The 25673-nt window shown below is 38.6% G+C and overlaps 1 protein-coding gene across 30 annotated transcripts in view; it reads right to left on the bottom strand.

The window, feature by feature from the left end:
* Window positions 1-1968: 1968 nt before the first annotated feature.
* The window catches only part of DLG2 (discs large MAGUK scaffold protein 2), a 1668408-nt gene continuing 1644703 nt past the window's right edge, over window positions 1969-25673 (bottom strand). For 15 of the 30 annotated variants that reach the window (XM_036221811.1, XM_036221806.1, XM_036221807.1 and 12 more), the window contains 7 exons: window positions 25118-25159; window positions 17779-17829; window positions 16716-16817; window positions 14240-14412; window positions 12050-12159; window positions 7721-7812; window positions 1969-6022 (listed from right to left, as the gene is read on the bottom strand). In XM_036221811.1, coding sequence (XP_036077704.1) covers window positions 5916-6022; window positions 7721-7812; window positions 12050-12159; window positions 14240-14412; window positions 16716-16817; window positions 17779-17829; window positions 25118-25159 — 677 coding nt within the window. In that variant the 3' untranslated portion in view covers window positions 1969-5915. The remainder of the gene's footprint in view (window positions 6023-7720; window positions 7813-12049; window positions 12160-14239; window positions 14413-16715; window positions 16818-17778; window positions 17830-25117; window positions 25160-25673) is intronic. The other 15 variants (XM_036221809.1, XM_036221812.1, XM_036221810.1 and 12 more) reach the window with 1 other exon arrangement.

The following is a 25673-nucleotide window of genomic DNA, read 5'->3' as shown; positions in this document are numbered from 1 at the left end:
CTTTGTGCCCCACTGAGGCTTTTAAATTCTGTCACTGGATATTTAGTCTGAGTATTTACAACGACCATCGATTCGCAGCTAGGTCCTTTTAGGTTCAGAGATGTGTAGTTCATTTCTAGCTTTTGAGACTTCTAGAATGATCGTGTTTTAAACAGTTACATGCATAGAAACAAAGTAAGAACCAAAGAAAAGTCAAAAGCTCTTCTAGCTCCCCCACCCGACACAAACACACCCATTCATTACTGGAGTGAATCTGGCTCTTATGTAGTGTTACCATTAACATTAAACCTGGCGAGACTGTGCAAATGTTAAAAAATAAATAACTGTCTAAATGTGAGGTCCGCATTGGACTTGCAGCCCCAGCCAATGCCTTCTTATGCCACTGCCGATGACATCTGGTAGAGATCTCTGTGAGTTCACAGTGATGGCCAAGACAGTCTGGATTCCCACATAGCGGATTCAATCATGTGATAGTTTTTCACGAAGCAAAACACACTTCTAGGCAATCACTTTGATGGCAAAATTTCACCCCTTTCACAAAGGATTTTTAGTCCTCCTGTCGGCAGACCCGTGCTGTCTAAATGTCAATATGGCAAAATACATATTAACTTGGAGGAAAGAATTTAGAACATTATTTGGCAGATTCAGGTTCCTCAAACTGACATGTTTGGTCTGTTCAGATCTTTGCAGCTGGTATATTTTGTGGCCCCGGTGTATTATCTGTATAATGACATCTTTCCATTTTGTGCTTTTCCTTGTATTGTAAGTATCAGATAAGAAAAAAATATGTATTATTTTCCATTTATAGTATCTTCTGGAATCTCACAATTTTGAGACTTTGGAATTAATTTTTTCATATAGATGTGAGGTTTCTTTTTTTTTTAAAGCTATCTTTTAATACATTGTTCACTCAGCAAAATCCTGAGTAAAAGCAGGCAAGAATGGTAACCAAATATTTAAAAATATGCAAAAGTACCACTTACAGTTCCTCTCAGCAGTGCCGATATTTCTCAGCGCTCTAAGCTATTCTAACTACACTTCAGTTCTGAAATCAGACAAATTTGATAAAAATAGAATGATTCTATTCGTCATGAAATAAGACAAATTATGCTTTGGGAGAAAATAATTTGCTGTAAAGTAAAAATTGTTTTAATATTTGTATCTTATAATAAAACCACGACATGTTTATAAACACTCTCAAGCATTTTTACAGTGGGGCCATCGCTGACACCTGGAAACGCAATAAATATGCACGGACACACTGAGTATCAAATATACATCTTGCTTTTATAATCGTGTGTGCTTTATTTTTACACAAATGGAATGGAAGTGTCGAATATTTACACTTAACAGGAGTGTAAGCTGTGCAGTGTCTCTGTAAACTCCAGCCCAGGCAAGGAGTATTTCCCCCTCCCTCCCATCCTGCACTACAGCTCGATGGAGGAACATCCTGTCGGAGAGAAGCACGAAATTGTCATATTGAAAGGCTCTAACGGGTACAGCCTGGTGCACTCAGAATTTAAGACACACTTAAGAAACAAATTCAAAAAGGAGAGAAGAAAAGTTTGCCATCCCATTGGGAGTCAACCTTGCCATTTGTTGTCTGTCCTCATGAGTTGCTAGGGAGATTCTGAATTCTACCTTTTAGATGACCTTTGTCTAAATCACCCACCTGCCTTAGCTTGTCCTCAGCTGCTACAAGAAACTGCACAGCTGTACAAGGTATGATTTCCAAAGCACAGTTTTCAGTGAGGAAGGATATTTACAGACTGGGGTGTGTGTGTGGGTTTCCATCCACATTCATTCATACCCATTGTAGTATGTGTACACATGATACACATACCACATGTAACATACATACACATAAGTAAAATGTATATCCACAGAATCCTTTAGGGAGTCCTCTGGCAAATCAGTTGTCACAGGGGGTACTCCACATGATTTAAGAAAAATGTCCTCTTTTTTTTCCCCCCAGGAGTAACAAATTACTATGATAAACTTAGGAACTATCCTGAGTCCTTGACTTAAATATTTTTGAAGGAATTTAGGTAGGACCAAGACAGGAAAAAGATGTTATTTCACCAGCGAGTCCGTTTAGTCTTACCAGGGCAATCACCAGCTGAAAAGCAGAGGGGGCTTCATATAAAAATGGGAAAAAGAAAGCTTATGAATGGGAAAAAAATGTCTCTCCAAATCAAGGCGATGGCATGGCTTCGATGAGAAGGAAGAGGTTTGCTGTCAGAATAATTGTTGGGGCCAGTCTCTGCCTTTATTGAAAAGAAGTGTCCTTGGAGCCACGGGGTGGTGCTGGGAGTGGGCTCGCTTTGGACCAGCCTTCAGGCAGAGGCACCCAGGTGCCGGCAGGGCCCAGAGCACATGCAGCGTCACTGCTAGGGCAGCGGTGCAGGCCGGCTCAGTGAGGCGTGCTGGAGCTGCTCCAGTTCAGGACCTCACGGTCAGCGTTGCTTTCTGGGCTGCGCAGGTGAAACGGTGCCCCAAAGCATTTGTGTCATTAGTCCAATTTGTGGACTTGCTGTCTGAGTTAGCCGTGAGCCCTTATAGGACAGAAATGTTAAGCAGCAGGGTATGGCAGAGGAGATGATCAGAGATGTGAGGAAAAGAGAAAGAACAGGAAAGGGGAATTAGAAGGGAAAAGAGAGAGTGAGAATAAGGAGAGGTAGACAAAGAGATGGGGAAGTAAGGGGAGGGAGTAAAGAAGGACTACAGGAGAAAATCCACAACTCAGAGAAGACAGGAAGGAAGGATAAAAGCAGAGGTACCCCAAAGACTGATGGAATGAGATAAAAAGAGGAGAGGAATTGCAGAAGAGAATGAGAAAGAACCAGAGCTGAAAGCCCAAGGAGTGGAGAGCTTTCCCTGGCTTGGAGTCCCAAAGGGCTGGCAGTAGGATCTAAGACAGCTCACGGGCACCTGAGTGCAGCTTTGTAAAGGTGAGCTCACTAACAGGTAGAGCCCACCCAAGTACTTGGGGCTGGGAGAAAAGGCCTGCAAAGAAATGTCCAACAGATGCCGTGGGAGGAGAGCAAAAAACAAATGCTCTTGTAATTAGCTGACAAGTGGGATTTTGATTTTGGTAAAGCTGAGACCCCCGTGGTGCTACACATTGTACCAGAGCATGAAAAATAGCACCAGTGACACGATCTGGCACTTTTCCGAAAGGGCCCAGCACGTGAAGGTGACGTTGCGCCCCCAGCAAGCCTTCAGAGTGGAGAGAGCTCCGGACAAAGTTTGCAGTGTTAGCACCAGTCTGGCCCCAGGCTCCAAGTGCCTTTGCACCAGATATGATCTGGGTAACCTTCACGCCATTTCCACACTGGTCGTAGGATTTGCTGCAAAATACACAGGTTCATTGGAGCCATAGAGGCCTCAACATTGGGAAGCGCAAGACAACACAACAAATGGAGGTGGAAATTCTATAGGAAAAGACCCTCTCACCAATTTGCTTGGTGATTCTTCAAGCAAATATATATGTATATATATATTTATATAAATCTACATAAAAAAATCAGTGCAAATGCCAATTCTAATCTGAAAGCATCTACACTAGGAAAATAAATAATTATATTACTACAAAACCAAGGGTTGGTGGTTCAATTTGATTGTACTCAGCCACAGCAATACTTAATTTGAAATGGAAAGCACATCACACGACCCGCGGAAACATCTACTCATTAATGACAGTCCTTTAAGTAAATGGTTGCATGCTCAGTTGAGAAACCAAAGAAGTTATCAATGGTGGCCTAAAAATAGAGCTGGGATCAGGGATGGCATTCTGGTGGCAGAAAACTTCTGGGAGAGATACTGGTGAAAGTAGACCTCGACCTGAAACTGGCGAATGGCAGGCATGGACATATCTTTAACATTTTGAACAGTCTAAGGAAATCTCCAGAAATTTAAGTTTCATTAGAGGGAAAATACATCACCAGCCCTTCCATTGGCAAAGGCAGCCTCAAGACTATAGGTAGATGCATCACTTTGCATTTTCGTGGTTTGTTTTGGTGACTGCAGCCAAGCAGAGAGTGGTATTTAGTGTGAGATGAACAATGCTTGTTTTTTGGAAAGAGACCCTCATTCTGAGCTCCGATGTTTCTACTCTGAAGAAGCCCCATCACTGTTGATGGCTCTCTGGCTCTCCCATCCCAGCCTGCATGCTGGTTTACTGCACAGTGTGGCAGAATCCCTGCCAGGTCTGGATGTACCCCAGAAATAAGGCGATGGGGCTTAGTCTGGGCATGCATGGACCAGAGTTGAGTGGTTATCGAGATCACTGAAAAGTCTCTCTCTAAACACCCTGGGCTCAAGTAGTGCTGATGTCACCAGCAACTCTAAAGTAGGATATAGGCTTAGGGAGGTTTCTTTCTTTTTTTCTTTCTTTCTTTCTTTTTCTTTTCTTTCTTTCTTTTTTTTTTTTTTAAATCATCATTACTATAACTGCTAAAAAATGAACTTGGTCCAGGTGTAGCCCCCAAGAAAGGCAGTTCAATTGATTGAGCTCAACGTTATTAATTGTCTTTCATTATGGTTCTCTTTGCCCAGTACACAGAAACAAAAGTCTGCACCCCTCACCCCCATAACCAAATACTTCTTTCTCTCTTCCTCAGAGAAGTAGTGCATCTTGGGACAGATCTCTCCAAACCATCTATAGCTGTCATAAAATCTCAGTTACTTGTGCAACAGACAAAAAAAGTTCTAATTACTCATAGTTGGACAAAATACTAAATGATCCTTTAAGAACTGTATGTAAGTAACTAGGAACAAAATTATTCAACTATTCACACAGCAGGTCCAGGTTGTTTAACAAGAGAAAAGCAAAAATTTCCCTTTAGTTTGTTTGCATGAGTCTGTCTCTGAAAGCCATCGGCTTAAAAATGCATTAACCAAATATCTTCCAAAAATATCCATGAGGGCAACTCATTAAGGGATGTGCTCCGTGAGAGTGTATCACCAATAGGCAAGGGGGATCATGGGAGGTAAGTGAGGGAGAAGTCTGTGGCAGACTTTCGAAAGAACTCAGGTGCTCTTAATGGATCGTTGGCGACAGAAGGGACAGTGCGACTTTGAGTTCTTGAATTCGACCATCTGCAGATGGTACACACACATTTAGTCCTTCAATTAACTATTCTTTACAAAATATTTCACAAAACTTTTTTGACCTATAGAAATTTGTTTCTATACATTTAATATAGTTTTATTGTATAAATTATTATCATCTTTAGTGCCTTCTTTCAGTTTATAAATGGCAAAATAGACAATAAACAATCATAAAGCTCACACCAGGTGGAATCCCCTCCTCTCAGTAAGATCAGTCCTCCATATACTTGCAAATTTTATGAAATGCTCATCTTTGCCAGTCAAAGAAACTACACGCTTATCCTTCCCTGATATTATGCCGTCTCCAAAGGGACTCCTTTCTTTATTCCTCCTTTCTTTCTTTTGCTTGTTAAGAAATCAAAGGATGTGCATAGTTATAAAATTCGAAGTGGACCAATTACAGATGTGAGTAATGGGAAGGTTGGTGAAGTTCAAGTGCTGGCAACTTTTCTTTAAAGCAAAAAACACAGAGAGCTCAGCAGCTAAATCAGCTCTGGACATCTGCTGGGGTGAGGAGGCTGCCCATCTCTTGGGCACAAAGCCTGTCAGGGGTTCATCCCTACACCTGGCCCCCCGAGCAAACCAAAGCCTTCCTGCATACCGTAAGTGTCTTTTCTGTCCCACCCTTTGGCCCCTTCGTTTCCTTCATGGCTTCACACAGTTTGTGTTGTACATTCATAAGATTTCACATTGACTGCAAAAACATAAATGCAACAAAAACATAAAAGCCTCCAAGTAGTATATTATATATATTTTGTTCTTCTAAATGCTCTTCTGTCGTTGTCAGAGGTGCAGTAGCTAATTTATAACTTTTCTTTTGAGGGGATCCAGATGAAAGGCCCAGACTGCTCTTCAATAACAAGCTTGCATTGGTTATATATATCTTCTAAGGTGTCTCCTTGGACAATAGCTGGAACAAAAGCAAACACACCCAGAGCTGGGAATCAAACATCAATCACACAGCAGAAGCTCAAATCAGTGACAGACAAACTCATCAAGAAGCTTAATATTATTTTTTGTTAGTAAGAAAAAGCAGAAAATTCACTCGAGTAAGATCACATCCACGATTAAAAAAATACCTTCAAAGCATGTTCTGGATCGGTAATACATGCATCATAGTCTTTCCACTTTCTACATGTCTGTCTGTAGTTGTGTATAATGAATCATTTATTTATTTACCTTTTACTCTGGGCCAGACATGAACTAGGTAGGCATTGATCAATTTTCAGATTTAGAGCTCCTCATTTATCGGAGAAAGCTGGTCTTATACTCTCTGTACTGTATTTACTTTGTCAGGGACAGCAATTCAGATATTTTAGACACAGAGGAATAATAAAGGGTTTGGAAGAAATTTTAGTTAACCTCCTCAATGCCCAAAACTTTTGATAGGAAACTCTATTCATTCTCCAAGTAATCTGGTAAAATAAAATTTTGCTCTGTAGGGTTGCTCATATTGAGAATACCTTATGGCAACTGCTTATAAGAAACATGGATAGGAGGAATAAATGAACTGCTAATGGATTACCCAAAACATCCAGTTTCTTAGAGTAGATATAAGTGCATTTTATTATCTCCTTTGAACAAAAGTTATCTCGTAGCTAGATCTCTAAACAGCCACTAGTATTCATGGCAACAGGGCCTAGAGATAAATTGCTACTGACACATGATTTAGATTTCCAAAAACACTCCTCAGAGTTTGATTACTATATTTTATTACTGAATATAGCCACTGTCAAGTGTGCATTGTTTTGATCTGATGGTCCTACCTAGATGTTCTTTTAGGATGAAAAATAACTCATATCTTTGTTATTGATAGGAATTTTACTTAAAATTACCCAATTTGACATATTTGCAAACCACTAGACCACCGGTGTTTTCCTATTCAACATAAGATAAAAAATAAAACATCTAACTTCACATAAAGCGATTCAGGAGGAAAGCTTTTGTTTTCAAAGTATCGGTTGTAAGGCAAATTCCACAAAGTTTGGTCACTCTTTGGATTTGATCAGTGTTTCATGAAAATATATGGGAGAACCCAGGATATTCAGGCCAGGAAAATCTTTCTCTATTCCCCAAATTTCATGTTTCCAAGGAAATGTTAAAAAAAAGTTTTGCGTTGAGACTTGAGAGGGAATTAATCGAAACACAGGGGAGTGTTTCGAGCCTCTCGTCTAAGTGCTGACAGTGGGGGCACAGACCAGACCTCCGGGCCATCGAAGCAGAGAACGGAGGACCTGAGACTGCTTCTCAACAGTGTCTGCTTTGGCCAGTGCACACTTTGAGCCCTAAAGGGTTTTTTTTTCAAGTTTTCTGATGATGTTAGGAAGATAGCTTAATGAGGCATCAATGGCCAAAACCTCCTAAATAGAAGCTAGCTCAGCGGCAGCGGCTGTTTTCGGCTTTGCATAGGGCCGCTGGGAACCTGGAAGCTGGCTGCCGCTGAACCGGAGCAGGAAGAACTGAGTCTGGATCAAGTGGGTGAAGCAGAGAGGGAAATCAGGCATTCTCAGCAGGAAGGTTTTAGAGCCCAGATATACCAGGCCCACATCTATGCCAAATGTCAGACAATTTATTTCCTTTCTCACCGTCCGAGGGTAAATGAACTTACCTGTAAAATATTCTCCAAATTCTTGTTCTAGCTTAATTGCACGATCATAGGTTTTCTTGGCCTGTTCCTCCGTTAGACGCTTGTTCATCTCCCTGGGAAAATGAGGGTTTGGTATTAGAACACACAGGGAATATACCAAATCCTGAGAAAGTAAAAGGTATGTACGACAAAAACGAATCTTGCAGGAAGCCTAGTGTGGTCTTCATTCTGGATTCTGCTGGCTGGAATAATTTCAGCAACAAGAACTCCCTGCCAGGGAGCTCGCTTTCTCAGAAGGCAGCTCATGGTTCCACATTGGATTGGAGCAGAATCTGTCTCCTTATAATTTTCAGTCACAGGTCTCTGTTCTGTCCTCTGCAGTCCCATAGGTAGGAGCTAAACCTCCTTCCTCCACGACAGGCACCATGGTCTTTAAATCGAGTATTCACATGTTCCTTGAGGTGTCCACTGTTTCGGAATAATTTATCCTACTTCCTTCCTTCTCTCTTTGGTTGTGATTTCCAAATCCTAACCTTCCTGTCCACCTTTCCTTGGACTTCGTTCTGGTCTAGCTCAACCTACATTACATGCAGCATGTAGAATTGAACTAAACCTTCCAGGGGCAGTCAAAGGGAGGACAAGAGATGGAAAGCAGGGAAGGTACATTACAGCATTTTGGACCTCGTTACATCTGAGAGAACACAACTTGACTGTTCTCAGGTCCCGGCCTCGCAGGCTTTGATTTCTCAACTCCCCCATCCTCCAAAAGGGCTGCTGTTCCTCTTTAATGTGCAGCAGGACACATGTGGAGTGGAGAAGCACAGAAAGTGCTTCCAAAGAATTACAGAGGAGGTGACAGGCCCCTCGGGCATGTGTATCTTTCAGGCTGAACTGCCATCTGTAGCTCTTGCTGCTAAACATCTGCTAATGGCGAGGTATGTCTGCAGTGACCAGAGCCCTGAACTCCCTCTGTTTTTGTAATCAAATGGAATCTTAAGGAGCTGCTAAAGAAGGCTAGAATTAAAATGAACACAGAGAGACTGTAACAATCAAAAGCCCTGGGACCAAAATATGTCCAAATAGAAGATAAGCAAGTAATATTAAATAGTGAGCCAGGATAGAGGAGCTTGGTAGGAAACTCCGAAGCTTACTTTTGTTTATTTTGTTCTGATAGGAGGATGGTCTGTAAAGAAATTGTGCCAGGGACTCTTTGTTTCTTTTTTTCTGTTAGTCTGTTAACCATTGGCGTATCATTATCTGTATGTAAGTGCTGCTTAATCATTTTAAGTTTATTTAAATCCAACCTAGTCTCAAGGACAAATTGAGGTGGGAGGCAGATGGAAAAAGTACCTAATTACAGATTCTTAACCAGTGGCAGCTTTATCCTCTTATGTCCTCTGGTGTTAATTTTTTTTTGCCTACCAAACTGCACATATTATTTATCTTCCGATTTTTTTCTTAATCAAAGACATTTTATTAATCAAAGACTGCCAGTCATTGCCACTGATTATCATAAGAATACCAGCGTGACTGTGCTAGGCTGATAAAAGTCCGGCCAAGAGCAAAGACATTTTGGTTAGTCCATTGGGACTATCACAGGTGCACATAAAATTGTAACAGCTTTGCTGCCTTTCATTCCACTAAGGAAGCCAGAGATCTGGGGCTGGAACATGTAGTCTGTCAATTCCTTTTTTCAGAGAAAGTAAATGAGATCTGAAGTAGTAAAGAGACTTGTGTAAGGTTGTACATTTAATAAAGAGTAAATCTGGTGTCAGGATTTTTAAAACCAATTTTAAGTAAAATTGGTTAAAAGTTATACCAAGAATTTTTTTCGAAGAGCCTTATTTGCAAAAAATAAGTTACTAAAGCTAGACGTTAACATGATTCTGAACATGACACTGATGGCTGCAATATACAGAAGTAAAAATTTTGTGAGCTCTTATTGTTGAAATAAACTCATCTCATCCTGAGCGATGGTGTCCATGATTCTCCTCCCACATAGCACTAGCTCTAGAAGCTGTGAGCGGCTGTCACTCTCGGGTACAGAAGATGCTGGGCTAAACCAAGGGATATGTTTCACAGAAAGATGGGGTTTTGCTTCAGATGTCAAGAAATCATGTAGGTCAGAATCTTTTTTGACTTTCCTGGCCCATGATAGTCTGTCTTCTCTATATTCCCTTTGCACTTACTGTCGTGATGACTAAGCTTAGGTTTTTAATCCTCTAATCTATGGGTTTGTTCTGTGGTTTTTTTGTTTTGTTTTGTTTTGTTTTGTTTTGCCTAATCTGTGAGTTCTCTGAGGGAAGAGACCACAGCATGGAGCCTTACTCAACACATACTTGTTGAATGAATAAGTCAGTGAATGAATGAATGGAGAGCCAGACAAATAAATATAATTATGTCACAGTTGAATACGGAATTGAACACAGGCTATCACAGGAGCGAGAAGGCAAGAGCAGATTGGGGGAGGCAAGGTGAAGAGACACGGGAAAGCTTCCCATTGCCATTGGGCAGGACAGGGAATGGAAGTCACGAGGCAACACAATATAAAAAGAACATCTCCTTCATATCCGCCCTTGATTTTATGCTTCTCTGAAGAGTCAGCTATGTGTGTGCTAATAAGCTTTGTGGTTTGATGTGGACAATGCACTTGAGAAATAATGTGTGTGATGATGTATCAATGCCTAGATGTGACAGCTGCCATGCTCTTGTTCCAGCTGACCTAGCATTCACTCCTCCCTGGGCATTGGGCAATTCATGCCAGCTTTGCTCCTGAAGTAAAACTCTCGGAAAAGAGCGAACTGGAAAGTAAACATCCAGCATCCACGAATGAGAGCACATTGGTTTGAATGTCACCACATATGACTATGGCTGCAGAAAATTCTGTCAGATTCACTATCCTGTTGGAGGAATCCAGCCTCCAGGCTGTTTAATCTTCCTTGGTGCTAAGTGGCTGTGACAATGCCCTAAGGCAAAACTAAATAAGTCATTTTATAGTTGTGGAAGGAAGTAGACCTTCTCCTACTGAACACCAGATGGGAATGTCTCCCAATATCACACTGAACCAAATGTGTAACTGCTGTTTCTCCCTCAGGCCTCACTTCCCCAGGAAGCCGTTTATCCCACTGCATGTTTATGATGTGGAAATTCATTTTTCTATTTATGAAACAGGCCTTTAAGATGCTGTTTCCAGGATGAGAGGGCTATTTTTTGATTCCTATTATTAATGTAAGCATTAATAATTTTTGAGGCTCTTTATGAGGCTCTTTAAGAATTATAAATTACTTTTACATAATGAAATTTGTGGTTGCTTAATTCACTTTGTGTAACAGTCCACACAATATCCTACACAAGGAGAAACTTAATGTACACGATCAGGAATAACTATCAAGAATCATTATTTTAACATTAACACATATTTTCTTATGTGCCAACTATGGGCAATGATCTTTATGTTAAAATTTAAGACCTAAATTCATGTGGCCGAATTGTCAGCGACCTCCTGATTTTATTTTTTCATCCTGGTAAGAAACTTTGTCCATCTTTTATTTATGAGAATATAGTCTGCTTTTAAGATACAGCTCTGGCAATTTCCCCAGAGATCAACTATGTGTTTAACTTAATTCTCTTGGCTTCAGTTCCAGCTACTGCAGCTCACTTCGCTTTTTCATCTTTAAAGAAGATGCGGAACAGTTAGCCGTTATCCTCTGCAAGTAGCTATTTTCATCTCTGGGATTAAGTAATTTCATTTTCTTGGTCTTTCCGTAAGCACTCTTTTCCAGTGCTTTGTGGTTCACTTCTGTACCTTGTCAAATACTCTAAGGTCTTGAAAACTCCCTCTTAAAGATAGTGGTCTATATACATGAGGTTTTAGTTAAGGAACACAAGAATTCTATGATAGAACAAAGTGAAATGCCAATGAAAAGAGTCTAAAATATTGTCAGCTCCCTCTATAAAAACCTATACATTTAAAAAGATTTACCAATGGAATTGCTATCAGAAAGAGACAATTCAAAGATGATGCTACCTATCATTTGTAAAACAAAACCGAAGAAGCAAACCAAACTAAATCAACCTACCTTTAAAACAACAAAACAAAACAATCACACACACACACAAAACAACTTGTGAAATGAAAAAAAAGTTAAGGACATTTTAAGGAGTTACTGACATTATGTCTCTAGTGGCTCAAAAAAAAATTTTTAATATAGCTTTTAAAAAAGGAAATGCATAAAAAAATCAACAGTGGCATTTCCCATTTGTAAGCATTTGTGATAAAAAGCTGTTAATAATGTGCTGTGTCATATGGAACAGGGAACCGGATGAAGGCCCCCAGTGGCCTCCACTTACATCAGAGGTTCCAGAGACTTGGGCTTAATGAAGATGGCAATGGGATAGAGCTGGGCAACTTGTAACCGCTTGATAGCATTTCCTGATACGTCAAGTATACAGTGTTTGCCCTGGTAGAAAGAAGAGAAATATGGAGTTAATCCAGAAAAAGTGATCATAATCCAACACCCCCTAAAAAAAGGTAAGTGTACTTTAGGAGAAGATAAGGAATAATGGATCCCTAAGGTTTGACAAAGGGTCAGTGCAAAGCATAAATGAAAGATGTATAGGTCATCATTGAATGCTTGCCATAACTCATATTTATTACCCCTTTACTAAGTGTCTGACACAGGGATAGACATTTCACATGTGTCATCTCAGTTAACTCTGTTTTCTTAAATAAATATCTGATGTTTCGCACAATGAAATATATGCAGACAAGTGTAATGTGAGTCTATTCTCCTGAAGCTCATAAACCATCTCTGAAGACAATTGTCAAGAAGAAATTCTCAAATCTATGAGGTACATATCAACATTATTTTACAGAAGAGAAGACTAAAGCTTAGAAATATTAACTAACTTGCCTAAAGTCTCAGGGCTAAAAGGACAGAAACCCAAATCCTGAGCACTGGAATGAACAGGCACCTCATTGTCTTACCCTGCCTGATGTTAAATTTGGAGAAATGGTAATTATGTGAATTTAGAACAATTCCATAAACATTTGCTGAATGCTTATATACACCCCGCCCTTGAAGTGCTCAGTCTAGCAGAGGACAGACACAAAAAGAGTTATTGTAAATATTATATCTTAAATGCTAAGAGAGAGGCTTGCACAGGGTATGTAAATTTGTTAACAAATAAAAACCCTATTACATTATAGCACACCTCATTTAACTTGACTTCCACTGCAGTGAGTGCTCAGAACAAGAAATTGCTTTATTAAGTATTTCTGTAAAAGTAGATTTATTTGCCACACATCATATTCTACCTCCTGGAGAGAAATGGCCTCATTACCCTCATGCTAGAAGAACTTTACATGAGAAGAAAAAAAGCATATTATGCAGATAGGAGCAGTCTTAAATCAATAATGGGGATAAAAACTCATCTATAATATCCAAATGAAAATGAACAGAATTCATAAATACTTAAGCTCTTATAGGAGAAACGCACTGAGACGGTTCAAGCCTTTATCACGTAAGTAGTAAATTTCAAGTTCACCATCTGTGAAGTGTAGCAGCTACATAAAAATCTCTAAATTGTCTGATTATTCACTGGCCAGAACTTCTTAAGTTAACAAAGATCGTATCTACATGCTTAAAGAAGAAAATAAATGCAATTATTCAGGAAACTAATTGCTACCAGTATAAAATACCTCATAGAACCTAACTTTTGAGAGAGTGGAAAACAGATGCAACTTCTTAGCGTACTCTCAGATAGACATTAACATTTCTTGTTTGTTTGTTTGTTTTACCAGTACATCAAAAGGGGTTTTGTAAAAAAGATTGTGCCAAAATAAATCAACTCAACAAATACTAATTCTGTTACAAATGTGATTGACTCTTAATTCTTTTTTCCTCCCTCCTATTAAATTGGTCATTTGTTTACAGATTCAGATGTCTCTTTAGGCAGATCTTAAAGCCACACTCGAGTGCCTTCCTATCCTATTCCCTCTTGAACATTCTCCCCTTTTCCATTCCCTTGAAATTATCAGAGAGAGAATTGCAGCATCTACGCCTCCCTTAAGTTGGGATTTCTGTCAGCAGCTGGCTAAGCAGTCCTCTCTATCTATTTACCCTCCATTGTGAGGACCTCAGGTTTTCAGGAGGGTAACAAGTAACTCCTGCTATTGAAAAGCATTGAGGACCTCAATCTAAATAACCAAGAGTAATGAAGTTTCCTTAATAAATTCAATGTTGTTTACCAGGGTCAAAGATAAGTGAGTGAAGGACAAAATAAATCTTCATAAACTTTAAGCTGTTAATTGTCTTTAGGTTTATACTTCCCCACCCCTTAAGTCAGTTGGCATATTTTATTGAGATTAGAGCAAAGATTAGCAACCATGTTCTAAAGTGATTCTCTGCTTAGAGGTCTTAAAAAGAAGATTTAGTCAAAAATTATAACCACAATCAGGAAAGAATAAAGATCAAAATGCATCTTGCCACCTGGGATTCTTCTTCAGGGGAGGAGGTGTAGGATGATTGGTGAACATACCCTTTCTGCTACAAATCTCACAGATTGCACACTGGTTCCATATAAATTGTCATTGTACTGGCCGGCTTCTATAAACTTGTGCTCTTGTATGTCTTTTTCCATTTGTTCTCTGGAAATGACAAAGTGATAGTCTCTGCCATCCACCTCATAGTCACGCTTTGGCCTCGTAGTATCTTTAAAAAACAAAAAATAATAAAATTAAGGTCATATATTTATATTTATAAGTTTCCTTTCCACTTGTTTTCTTCACCACACCCTCAACATAGATACATAAATGTATGTTATATGAAGGACCATGACATAGCAACAGGTACCAGTAAACAACTATAAAACTAAACAAGATATATGAAACAACTATTTTCAGTCATCAGATAAAAATCAGTGCTAGGCTATCATTCTTGACAAGTGAAACACATGAGGGGAACTCCATTTATTCTACTTCCATTTCTAAATGGAAAGTCTAGAGGTCATATAGTGGCCCCAGAAAAGCCACAAATTAGAAGGTTATTCTAGACCTACCCTAGGCCCATCTTCACAAAGTCTAAAACCAAGTCATTTTTGGAAGAAGCTCATCTGTCAGTAAACTATTACCTGTCAGAACAAAAACTTAATATTTTATAAAGGAAGATAACAAAATCCAGACTCTCAGTAATGTAGCATTACAATGTCCAACACAAAATAAAAGATTATGGGATGAGCAAAGAAGCAAGAAAATGCGTCATATAACCATCAAAAAAAAAAAACAAAACAGAGTTTAATTACTTTCAGGGATTTTAAAAGATGTGAAATGAGATTATCACAGTTAGGATGGGACTAAACTTTAATCATGGCTAGACATGACTAAACTTCATTAGAAAAGGGCAATTTAACAATATAAATGAAAAATATTAATATATTTTCAATATTTGACTCAGATATTTTATTTCTAGGAATCTGTCTTAAAAATTGTCTTAAAAATTGTCAAAATTTGTTTAAAATTTTTTTTTCAAGAATGTCAATTATATTGCTTTATAAGTTATAAATAGTAATTATAATATATAATTTTATGAGGCAAAAAACAAAATACCATACCATACCCATACAATGATTAATTATAACATAATGTAATTTAAAATAATTAGATAAAATTTGAAACAATGTTAAACAAAAAATACTGTATTTATCTAGTATGTCCTCAATCACAGGAGAAAATGCATGTATAGAGAGAAGGAAGAGGTGGAAATCTAAGAAAACATTAACTGTGATGTTATCTGTGGAATTCTGTATATTTTTTATTGCTTAACTTTTTAAAAAGCATTTTCCAAGTTCTGTACAATGAATATGTATTGATTATCATAAACTATGTTATTAATTAAAAAAAGAGAAAGAGAAGAGTGTGCAAGGTGGAGGGTAAAATGGAAATGGTGTTGAAGAACAGTCTTTTTTATTTTTTACTTCAAAACTGGAGGAACAAACTGGAAGTTGCTATGAATAGAGTTTGACTTGATTTTTTCTATCTAGAGTCTTTCTCAGGCTATGTTCTACGGCAGGATCTCTTCCCAGAGCACTTGCTGGGAATGCTTCATGAGATATACCCATCATCCTAGTTCCCTCTGTCCATGTCCTGCACACATACACAATTCCTGCTATTCTTATATATTCCAGGTGACATTTGCAGCAATCCAATGTAACAGACAGTTCAAAGCATACGGCTTAAAAAATGTAGAGTGAGAAAGAAAAATTTGGGATAAAGTTAAGAGCTCAATTAGCTAATAAATTAAAATTTCCTGGTGGTTTCTCTATATACACGGAAGGCCTCTAATTTTAATGTAACATAGTGGGAACAGAGGTGGAGGTGGGTGAGTGGGGAAGGTATAGTAGAGAGAAAGGAGGTAGAGCAGATAGAATTTCATGGGTCTATACTCAGAGACCAGGAGATCTGATGATCGTCTATAATGATAAGAAAGTAGATTAAAGTCTATAATGACCTAGAGGATAGATTAAGTTTTTATATACCTTCTTGTCTTCATCTTCCCAAAACCCTGGACTATAAAAACACAGAGGAAAGGCTTTTGTTTTTGGATTGACACATGGCCCTAAATCATACTGAGACGATTTTAAAATAGGGCTTTTACTTCTGATCTCTCTTATTCTGTGGGAAAGGGTGCTTCGGTGGCATTTCAATCAGTCCGTGAGAGCATACCTATCAATAATACTATGCAATTTTAAATGCTATGGCAGTTACAAAGAAAGGATTCATCCTGCCTTCTAGGGGCCCACAGTCAGTTTGGAGAACATACTTACTACTTACTAAATAGAGATTACATGGCAGGATAGATGAAGTGTCAGGCAGAGAAAATTAAATAAGATGCTTGGATAATAGGTAACTAACTGGTAGTATTTGAACCACTGGAGAGACTACTGAGGAACAGAATTATGCTTTATCACCTCAAAAGGAGCCAAGCTTTTTCCTAGAGGAAAGAAAAATGATACTTACGAGGCACACAGGAGCCAAATTTGTCAGGAAATTCAGATATCAAGTCATCATTGATCCGATCCTTCATGGGGCCCAGGATAATCACTGGCCTAGTATAGTTTACTGCAGAGAGGAAAAGGAAGAGGCAGATGAGGAGAGAGTCACGGAAATGACTTCAAAACTGTCGTGTCAAGGTGATTCTTTAGGCGAAATTGTTAAACACTAAGAACTGCTGTGGGCATTACTTCATTGGATAAATTGCTCATACAGCCCTGCCTAGGGAAATGGATGGTTAACACTCAGTATCTTGGCTGTGCTACTGTCTGGAATTTACTAACAGAAAAAAGGAACTGCAGTGTCTTTCAATGAAAAGAGCCAGTTGGAGGGGTTGTGCTTATTCTTAGGTTATGCCTACACGATGTCAAAACATCTACTGAGTTTAGTCAATTGAGCAGGAGAAAAAAAGATTCCAAGGTAGCTATTTGGCCACTGTTTAGACAATAACTTTGAAAAGTAATCGTTTGTAGTAATGAAAGCTTATGTTTTCATAATTTCTTTTTCTCATCTCAAAATACTCTTTATACTCTTCTGGAGTTTTCCCAATTCCTAATTTCCCAATTAAAAGGAACTCTAATGTTCATTTGGTGTAACTTCTCATCTGATGCTTGAATTTTCTCTGTGGTAACCTTGTCAATAGCCATTAGTCTCTGTAGAAATGCCTCTAAGAAAAGGAAACACAGGCTGCTAAAGCAGCCTGCAGATGGTTTGTATCATAGGACAGGCTGGCTAGAAAGTTCTTTTCATTGGTCCTGTAAGTGGGGCTCTGTAGTGACATGGATGTGGTTCTTCCCATTAAGGATCACTCATCTGGAGAGCTGGTCCATCCTCTTGGTAGCTGTCCTTGCCCATGGTCAGCAGAGAAGTTGTTTTCTTGGTGATAGGGCAAAAAAGACAGCATCTGGTCTGAGGATAGCTGAGTATTAAATAGAGTTTATTTTCCTTACTCCTTCACTCTTTCCCTCCTGTAATGGTGCCACCCATTGTGGCCTGAAAATCAGGAACCAGAGCATGATGGGAAACTTACTTTCCTGCCTTGTGACAGGCTCATAAGAAAGAATGAAGTCTTCTTGCCCTCCTGAGAAGAGAAGAAAGGAAAATTACAGTGAACTAACAACCGGTCACACACCACAGCTACAAGCCCTGCTCTGAAACACAGGAAATACACAGTTTGGGGTTCATTTTCCTTGCTCTCTCTCCTTGAACCATTCAAAAACTCCTTTCATCCTTATAATACCATTTAGCACTATTGTAGCTTCGGGTTATCGATGGTCATATCTCTAAGAAATGACTGGAAGCTAGCTGTCTGTAGTTCATCAGGGCAGTGACCTATGGATCTGTCCTCTGTCTGACACTGAGAAATGGAGCACCATGGCCTCTATGACTAGCATTACTACTTAAAACAAAATGGTCTAGTTCAAGGACAGGGTCCATCCATTAGTGTGCTGCTACATTGTCAGAATTTCTGGACCTTTTATTTCATCTTCTATTTTATTTCCCAGAAAAGCACATTGTTCAAAAGCAAGTGTCTGCTTGTTTTATTTGATACAAAAACTTCATCAGAATATACTATAGGGCACAGAGGATTTTATGGTAATGTTAATTCATCAGGAAAATGCAGGTCATTTCAAGAGGATAAAAAATTGAGGAACACCCTAAATCACTGGTTGTAATCACTCATAAATCTAACCTTGAAACTTTGGAAAAAGAACTAAGAAAGACAATATAGTAAAAGCTCCAGCCCCTCCAATGTCATTTGCTACAAGCCTTCTGATTTACAGTGGGCTTCAAGTCAACAAATAAACATGGAAAGTAAGTTGGTTTTAGGCAATTATTTTTTTCAATTATCTTTTTTTATCTGGGAATGAGATTAGCTTGATTCAGCTGCAAACCCAGAAAAGTCTGCTCTTATATTTGCTTTAGGCCTAGGACTAACTATTCTTTGGTGAGGAAATAGCTTAGAGCTGTTGAAAAGCACTTCCTGTCTGCTGTTCTACAGAGGAGAAGTGTGATATGAGGTAGTTTTTCAGAAACCAAAGGGCAATGAATCTCATTGCTTTATCACGTCATCATGCCTGAAACACTGTTACGGTTTGTCAATACCACATGCTCCTCCTTCAATAGTCACGGCATCAGACCAGGTAAGTTCATTTCATCAAAGGAGTTAATATCACAGTTTTGATACTGCCAGTTGATTTGGGGGAAATGAAGCAATATGGAGATAAAGCTATGAAGTACAGATGTCTTTCTGGAGACTGAGTAGCTGGGGTGGGGTGGGATGTCTTAAATTTGCAAGCACGAGAGTTGGCCCCTGGCTTAAGTCACATTTTACTGCACCCTCAAGCAGAGCCTACTCTCAGAATGGCACCACTAGGCCAAGCTACTTCCTTTAGGCATGAAGAATGGGCCTGATGTTCCTTCTAAGTGGCATACTCTTAGATGCCCCAGAAGTCTTCAGGAGACATTCTCACAACTGGGCAGGGGTTTGATACATGAGGAGACAGATTCACATTTTTTTTTTTTTTTACTCAGGAGAAAAATGATTCCTGTTAATAAACAAAACGACTGAAATTTACAGAGGCTAGGCTAAAAAGAAAATGACTGCTAAGCCCTAGTTATCTAAAGCCTGAGATATAGAGGTCATGGGAATTCAAAAGATAAGTGTAAAATGGTTGGGGAAAAAGTATAGCTTTAGCAATAGAAGCATGGCAGACTAACACTGCAATGTTAGACTGTAATATTACAGGGAAATCTTCCTAGAATGATTAATATGTGAAAAGAGAAATACTGACCACAGGATAATGAAGGTTTTAAATATCAGGTGATACTTATGCCTCTCCATGAGACTGGGAACTCCATAAAGGCAAGGACTGGGTTTAATGTACTACTGTGTCCCCAGTGCAGAAAGATGTCAATGAATTTGCATTCTGATTTCATTGGTAGGAAACAGGATGAGCAATGAGGCCAAAGACAGGTTCTACTATATGTTTCTGGCTACATGCTTTCTCATTGGGAAGTGTGGTTTTCTCTAAATAAATATAACACATCATGTTTCCATAGGAATCTCCCTCCGATGACCTTGCAAATCATTCTGATGGGGCATTCTAAAGGCATACCTTAAATAAGGTATTTGGTGTCAGTGTGTATAATTTGTGATTTGGAAAATTAGCTCAAAGTAGCCCAGCTTTGATTAACTTTGTTAGACAGTTCTGTAGTTCTTTGTTTATTCATTGCTTTTTGCTTACTTTCTAACTGATAAAAGGCAACCAGTTCTTGTTCAAAGCAGAAAGACTGGCAGACAGTGGTGGCAACGCCCCTTATGACAAGACCCGTCTCTTCTAAAGACCCCGTGACAATCAGGGACTATGTAAGGATGCCTGTAGGGAACCCATGGCAGCTGGTATTACATAATAGCTGTGAATTCAGCACCTTAAACCAATTTTCACTTTCATGTTCAAGGATAAAAAGCCCTATGGATAGTGGAAGGGAGACTAAGAGGGGGAGGCAAAAAAAAAGTCACAGCAATGAATAAAAGATAATTCATGTATGTATGGCACCTTCCAGGCCATAAAAGGCTTGCACATCCATTGGCATCTATTTTTTATAGCTATTTCTTTTAAGGTACGTGCTCTGATGATAACCCATTTTACAGATGAAGAAGCTGAGCCTCAGAGCTATTGATGAGGTCTATTTCCTCAGGTAATAATTAGTAGAGTCAAGATTTAAAACCACATATCTTTTGACTCCTTGTTGAGTATATAATACTGTCTCAAAAAGGCAAAAGATGTAGAATTCTCTGTGGGGGCTGGGATGCAGGGGCAAACCTTGTAAATGAACAAAGGATGAGTAGCAGAGATAAGAGCTAAATTGAGTCAGAGTCACTGAGAGGCCAGAAGGTGCTCCAATGTAAACAACAACTCTTTAAAAAAAAAAATGCTGCTGAGTCATCTCCATAAAATAATCATTCTTAGTAGTTTTTCTATTTTTTGCTCAGGAGGTGTTGGCACTTGGAAATAGCAGCTGACGAAAAGGTATAAACTATTACTTGGTCTTGTTTTTGCAACTGCATGTCTGTGAGTGGGAGGGCGGCAGTACTGTGTGTGGACATCTGCAGCTGCAGGAAGCTTAGCAGAGGCTTCTGTAACTATCTCCATGAAACACTTTGTGTTCAAAATGGAAGCAAGTCGCAACAAGAGGAATTCAGAGCACGCCCTTGATATACCCTCACGATAAGGAAAAGCAAGTTGATGTTCTTGAGAAATTTTTGGAAACTAGAAAAGAGACTAGTGGACTAAAGACCAATGGCAGCACATGTAATGTCCTAAATTTAGTGGTTAGTGTCTACATTGATGACTATTAAGATTAAACGAGGCTAAGGGTTTGGAGTTCATGTGGTTGATAGATGGCGAGTATGCAGCACAGGACGTCACTCCCCCATTCCATGCCCTTGGCACAGGCATCACAGGTTATCACTGTTTGCCTTTACTTCAAGCCTCGACTTGGCCTCGATATTTTTCAATACAACCCTTCAGGCAGATATTACCAAATGGTCGGAATTGGAATCTTGATTAAAATGTATTTGCTATCTTTGTTCTAACGTAAGCTACTCATTTCACAACGGAGAGAAATGAGGTTCAAAGACATGGTGTGATTTCTTCACGATCACATAGCGAATTCGTGGTTCAATGTCTCCATGGGATGTTCAGAAGATTAAATCAGTTAATAAACATAAAACCTTAATATCAGGCTTAGAGCATAAGTAATGTGTGAAGAGGCTGGGATTACAAACCATAGAGAAGAGTGAAAATGTATGGGATTCAAAATTAAAATATCTCAATTGGACTTGAAGTGCCACCATATTAATGAGATACATTGCCTCTTGGAGCTTCAGCTTCCTCATCTGTAAAATGGAATATTAAGGTATATCTCACAGTTTGGTTGCAGAAATTAAAGGAGAAAATAGATGTAATGAAAAATTGCTTAATAAAGACTAGAGAACTAGAGGAACTATAAGGGCAATATTTGATTAGAGTGGAGAAAGGCAAAGAATAAGTGCATCAATCTGACTGATTCCAGGGCAAAAGCCCTGGGTCTCCCATGTCAGCACCTCAATTTCAATCAGATCATTTCTTCAAGATCCTCATTTTGAAAATCCTACTTAGCTGATGAGCACCAACAGGTGAGAAGGATAATCATCAGCTCTCCCATGACCATAATGACATAAGGAGCTTTGCTGAGCTTTGAGGAAGGCAGGACGTCAGCTGCAGAGACTTACAAAGTCGCCATTGTACCTACATGGTCTGTATTGCATCCCAATACGAGGGCAATTGAAAGCTAAGACACAAGACAACCGTAGATACAAGCCTGCACTATAATTCTTTGTTGAGAGACAGAAACATGGTATTAGCCCTTAATTAAGATAGTTTTAAGGTGGCATTTTGCATAATTAGACAGCGTGCACTGTAATTAACTGCTTTTTGGCTAGTGCTCAGTAAAGTTGGACTTGGACAAAAATAATTATTCTATGATACTTGAGATGGTGCAGCAAAGTTCTGAGCTATTTTTTAGAATTTGAAGTTTGCATAAGTATGTGTGTGTGCGTGTGCGTGTGCGTGCGTGTGTGTGTGTGTGTGTCTATCTCAGGAAAAGTGTGAGGCTTTCAAGTAAGGTTGTCACAACATGTAACTCTAGGCTGCAGTGTGAATGGTGCCCTCTGGAACTGTGAAACGCAGTGTTTGTTTCTAAATACTGACCATTTTTAAAAAGCTATTTTTCCCCAGAGTGGACGTCGAATGGTCTTAAGAGTAAAAAATAACACCTGGACACCAGTGAAAAAAAGGACCTTTTTAGTACTTGTTTATGTTGCTCTTCACAACACATAAAGTTAGTCATAATTACAGCAAAAGCCCGGAATTCAATAGAAAATGCAGCATATATTGATTTCAAAATGCCGCTTTCTAGAACCATGTCTGTCTTAAGCCTCTGTGCCTTTTCTTGTGCTGTTCCCCTGCCTGGAAAGTTTTCTCCTGAGTTCGTCTAGCTGGTAAGCATCTCATCTTTCCAAAGCTCAGCTCAAAGAGAACTTCCTTTTGGAGATCACCTCCAAAACTCCAACTGTTATTGGGCTAGACTTTTACCCTAGAAAGTACTACACTTTGTGCATTTACTGAACTCTCTCGCTCACTATATGTGTGCTGAGTTCCAGAGTTGGTTGACTTTCATTTGGGTCTCATGGTGCCTGTGACAAGAGCATATAATAGATGCTAAATGAATAAATGTCCACTTATAATTCCTCGTATTTCTGTCTTGAAGAAAAAAATATCGTTTACTCCTCTAAGCTATGACAAAGGCACGTCTTACTTTTGTTCATTTGTAAAGAAAGCAATCTGAGTGGCTCACATTCTGTAACCTCAGCTGAGACTCAAACTAATATAGATTATTATATTACACATTTGCTCTGGTAATATCATAGGGTTCAGTTCCAATTCTTCTCATAGATTCACTCAATTAACATTTATGTGTACCTACTATTTGAGAATGAAAAGATTATTTGATGTCATCTTGGAGCTATCAAAACTTATTGAGCAGCTGAAAGCCTTGACTCAATTTTTATAACCTAATGATTCTGGGAAGAACATTCTCTTCTCTGAAAGAAAAAAGGCGGGGGGCAGGGAGGTTCTAATATACTCTAAAAAATATTTCCAAAGAAAAAGGTAGTTTTTACATAAACTTTCTATAAAAAGGATTGAAAAAAACAAAGCATGACATTTCTCCTTTCTATATCTGTGTCTATAGGATGGAAGGACAACATTAAAAATTGAAAATTGAACATCAGAGAAAGGAGGGCCATTGGTCTCTATGGAACCCAACAAACAATTTATATTTTCCTTATACTAAACTGAGGGTACCTTAACTGTCAGGAACATATTCTTTGGTCATTTTTTCTTGGCCCAATTTTTTTTTTTTTTAATCAAATGAGTGTACAGACGAGGCCAATGTTTCTCCCAGTTTGGATAATTGTAAAATAAGAATAGGAAAGATGTAAAAATGTTAAGGACCACACTGAGAATGAGAACCCTTTGAGTCTTTCATTAATAAGACTTGACATTCTGTTCAGGAAGAAAATTAGGTGGTTCTAATATTTAATGGCTCAAGGGTACCTCATCACAATTCTTTTCATTTTATTCTGTACTGTGTTTCATCTTCCTCCTTTGGTCCTGACCTCTCTCTGCTACCTTTCCTCTTTTGTACTTTTTTCCTATTTATCAGCCATCTGATTTTCCAAAGCCTATATTGGAATCCAAACTAAGTTTGTCGTACTTCAAGAAAATTAGTTGGCATGCCACCTCAAAAATGCATGGTCTTGTGAAGTACCATGCTGTAAGAAAAAAATCAAAACTAAACCAAAAACTATTCTAGTTTTCAATTCGTACAATATTTAAGGGAAAAAAACTGACTGATTTCCGTCTTGGTAGCTGGGGGTCATATGTATTGGGCCTGTTTTATAATATTCTTGGCAACTGCCTTTTGAGTAATCCATTTCACTAAGGACTACAAATAAATATTATAGAAATTGTAAAAATCCCAGTAATAATATGTACCTATGTTAGTCACCAAAAACCAGTAAGTAAGTGGTAAGAAACCACATAAATGGATCAAAAGGATGTGCTTGGTGTTTGGTGAATATTTTTATACACTAAACAAATGGCTTGAGGTGACCAAACAAAGACCAGAAATAAATTTTGAGTAGTTACCTACCTTTTCAGCTAGGCTTTCTGACCCAAGATTTGTTCACTTAAAAAAATAGTGAGTTCCTTCATTAAAGGATGAAACTTTTTCATCACTTCCCAACCATCAAAAATATAAAGTTAGATATATCATAGTATCTACCTTAAGATATTAATCAAGAAGAGAAGAGATATAAAAGGTTCATGCTTGATTTAAAAGGAACGCTATCATTTATATAGATTCCTCTTGTAAAGGGGAGCCAAGAAGAGGAAAAAAAGGCCAAATGAGGAAGAAAACGAAACCATGACTTTTCAACCTTCCTGAAGGGAGTTTCAATTATTTTAGGGGGCAGAATGTCAAAACCCACCTGGTTGAACTTTCCCCCCACCCTCTCTGGGAGAATTGCATCACAGGCCACAGTCAACTGAGATTGGGACTGCTTGCATAAGAGTCTGCCGAGGACCTTAGTGTCTTTTGTATCTTTCCACATCAATTGATGATTTCACTTCTAGCCATTTGCTTTGCATGAAGATGATAAAGGGCAGTGATCAAAAAACAACAGCAAAAATTTGAAATGACCATTACAGGCAACGGGGCAATCGCAAAGAAAAGAACCACAAACCAAAGCAATAACTTACGGTAGCTACTTTCGCTATCGCTGGCATTAGAAGAAACATGTTCTGCAAGAACAGCACAGCAAATTAAAGAGATACCAAGCATCGGCAAGCAGCCAGAACTTAAAGGAATACACTCATGCAAGGCTACTAGAAATGTGAGCAAAAGGCAATTAAAAGTCTGCAGGGAAAACCGCACTAAGAAAACGCAGATAAGATAAAAAAGATGAAAACTTTATCTCGATTTTGTAGGAAACTACTACTTGATTGCCATGTCTTCTTTTTAGGAAAGCATCTTTACAAAATATGTATGTCAATTAAGCACTTTTCTTTTTATAAATACTTTGACCCATTTTTATAGGTCTGATTTTCCAGATTTATGTTACTTAGGTCAGTATGCATCTCAGTTAAACGTTTCTTGACTATGAATTTAGGAGCTTCTAAATAGGCAGTTTTCTTACAGTCTTTTTGTTTCTCTGTTTTAGCCTTTAGATATTTTGTACGAATATTGCTTTTTCAAATTGCAACTGATCCCTGGAATCCCCTGAATTTTGTTTCTATTTAAATACTTCCTAAACTA

This window comes from Rousettus aegyptiacus, unplaced genomic scaffold, assembly GCF_014176215.1.
Source record: "Rousettus aegyptiacus isolate mRouAeg1 unplaced genomic scaffold, mRouAeg1.p scaffold_m13_p_5, whole genome shotgun sequence".
NCBI classification, from domain to species: domain Eukaryota; kingdom Metazoa; phylum Chordata; class Mammalia; order Chiroptera; family Pteropodidae; genus Rousettus; species Rousettus aegyptiacus.
The sequence above is the reverse complement of the archived record's forward strand: the minus strand, read 5'-3'. Positions and strand labels throughout refer to the sequence as shown.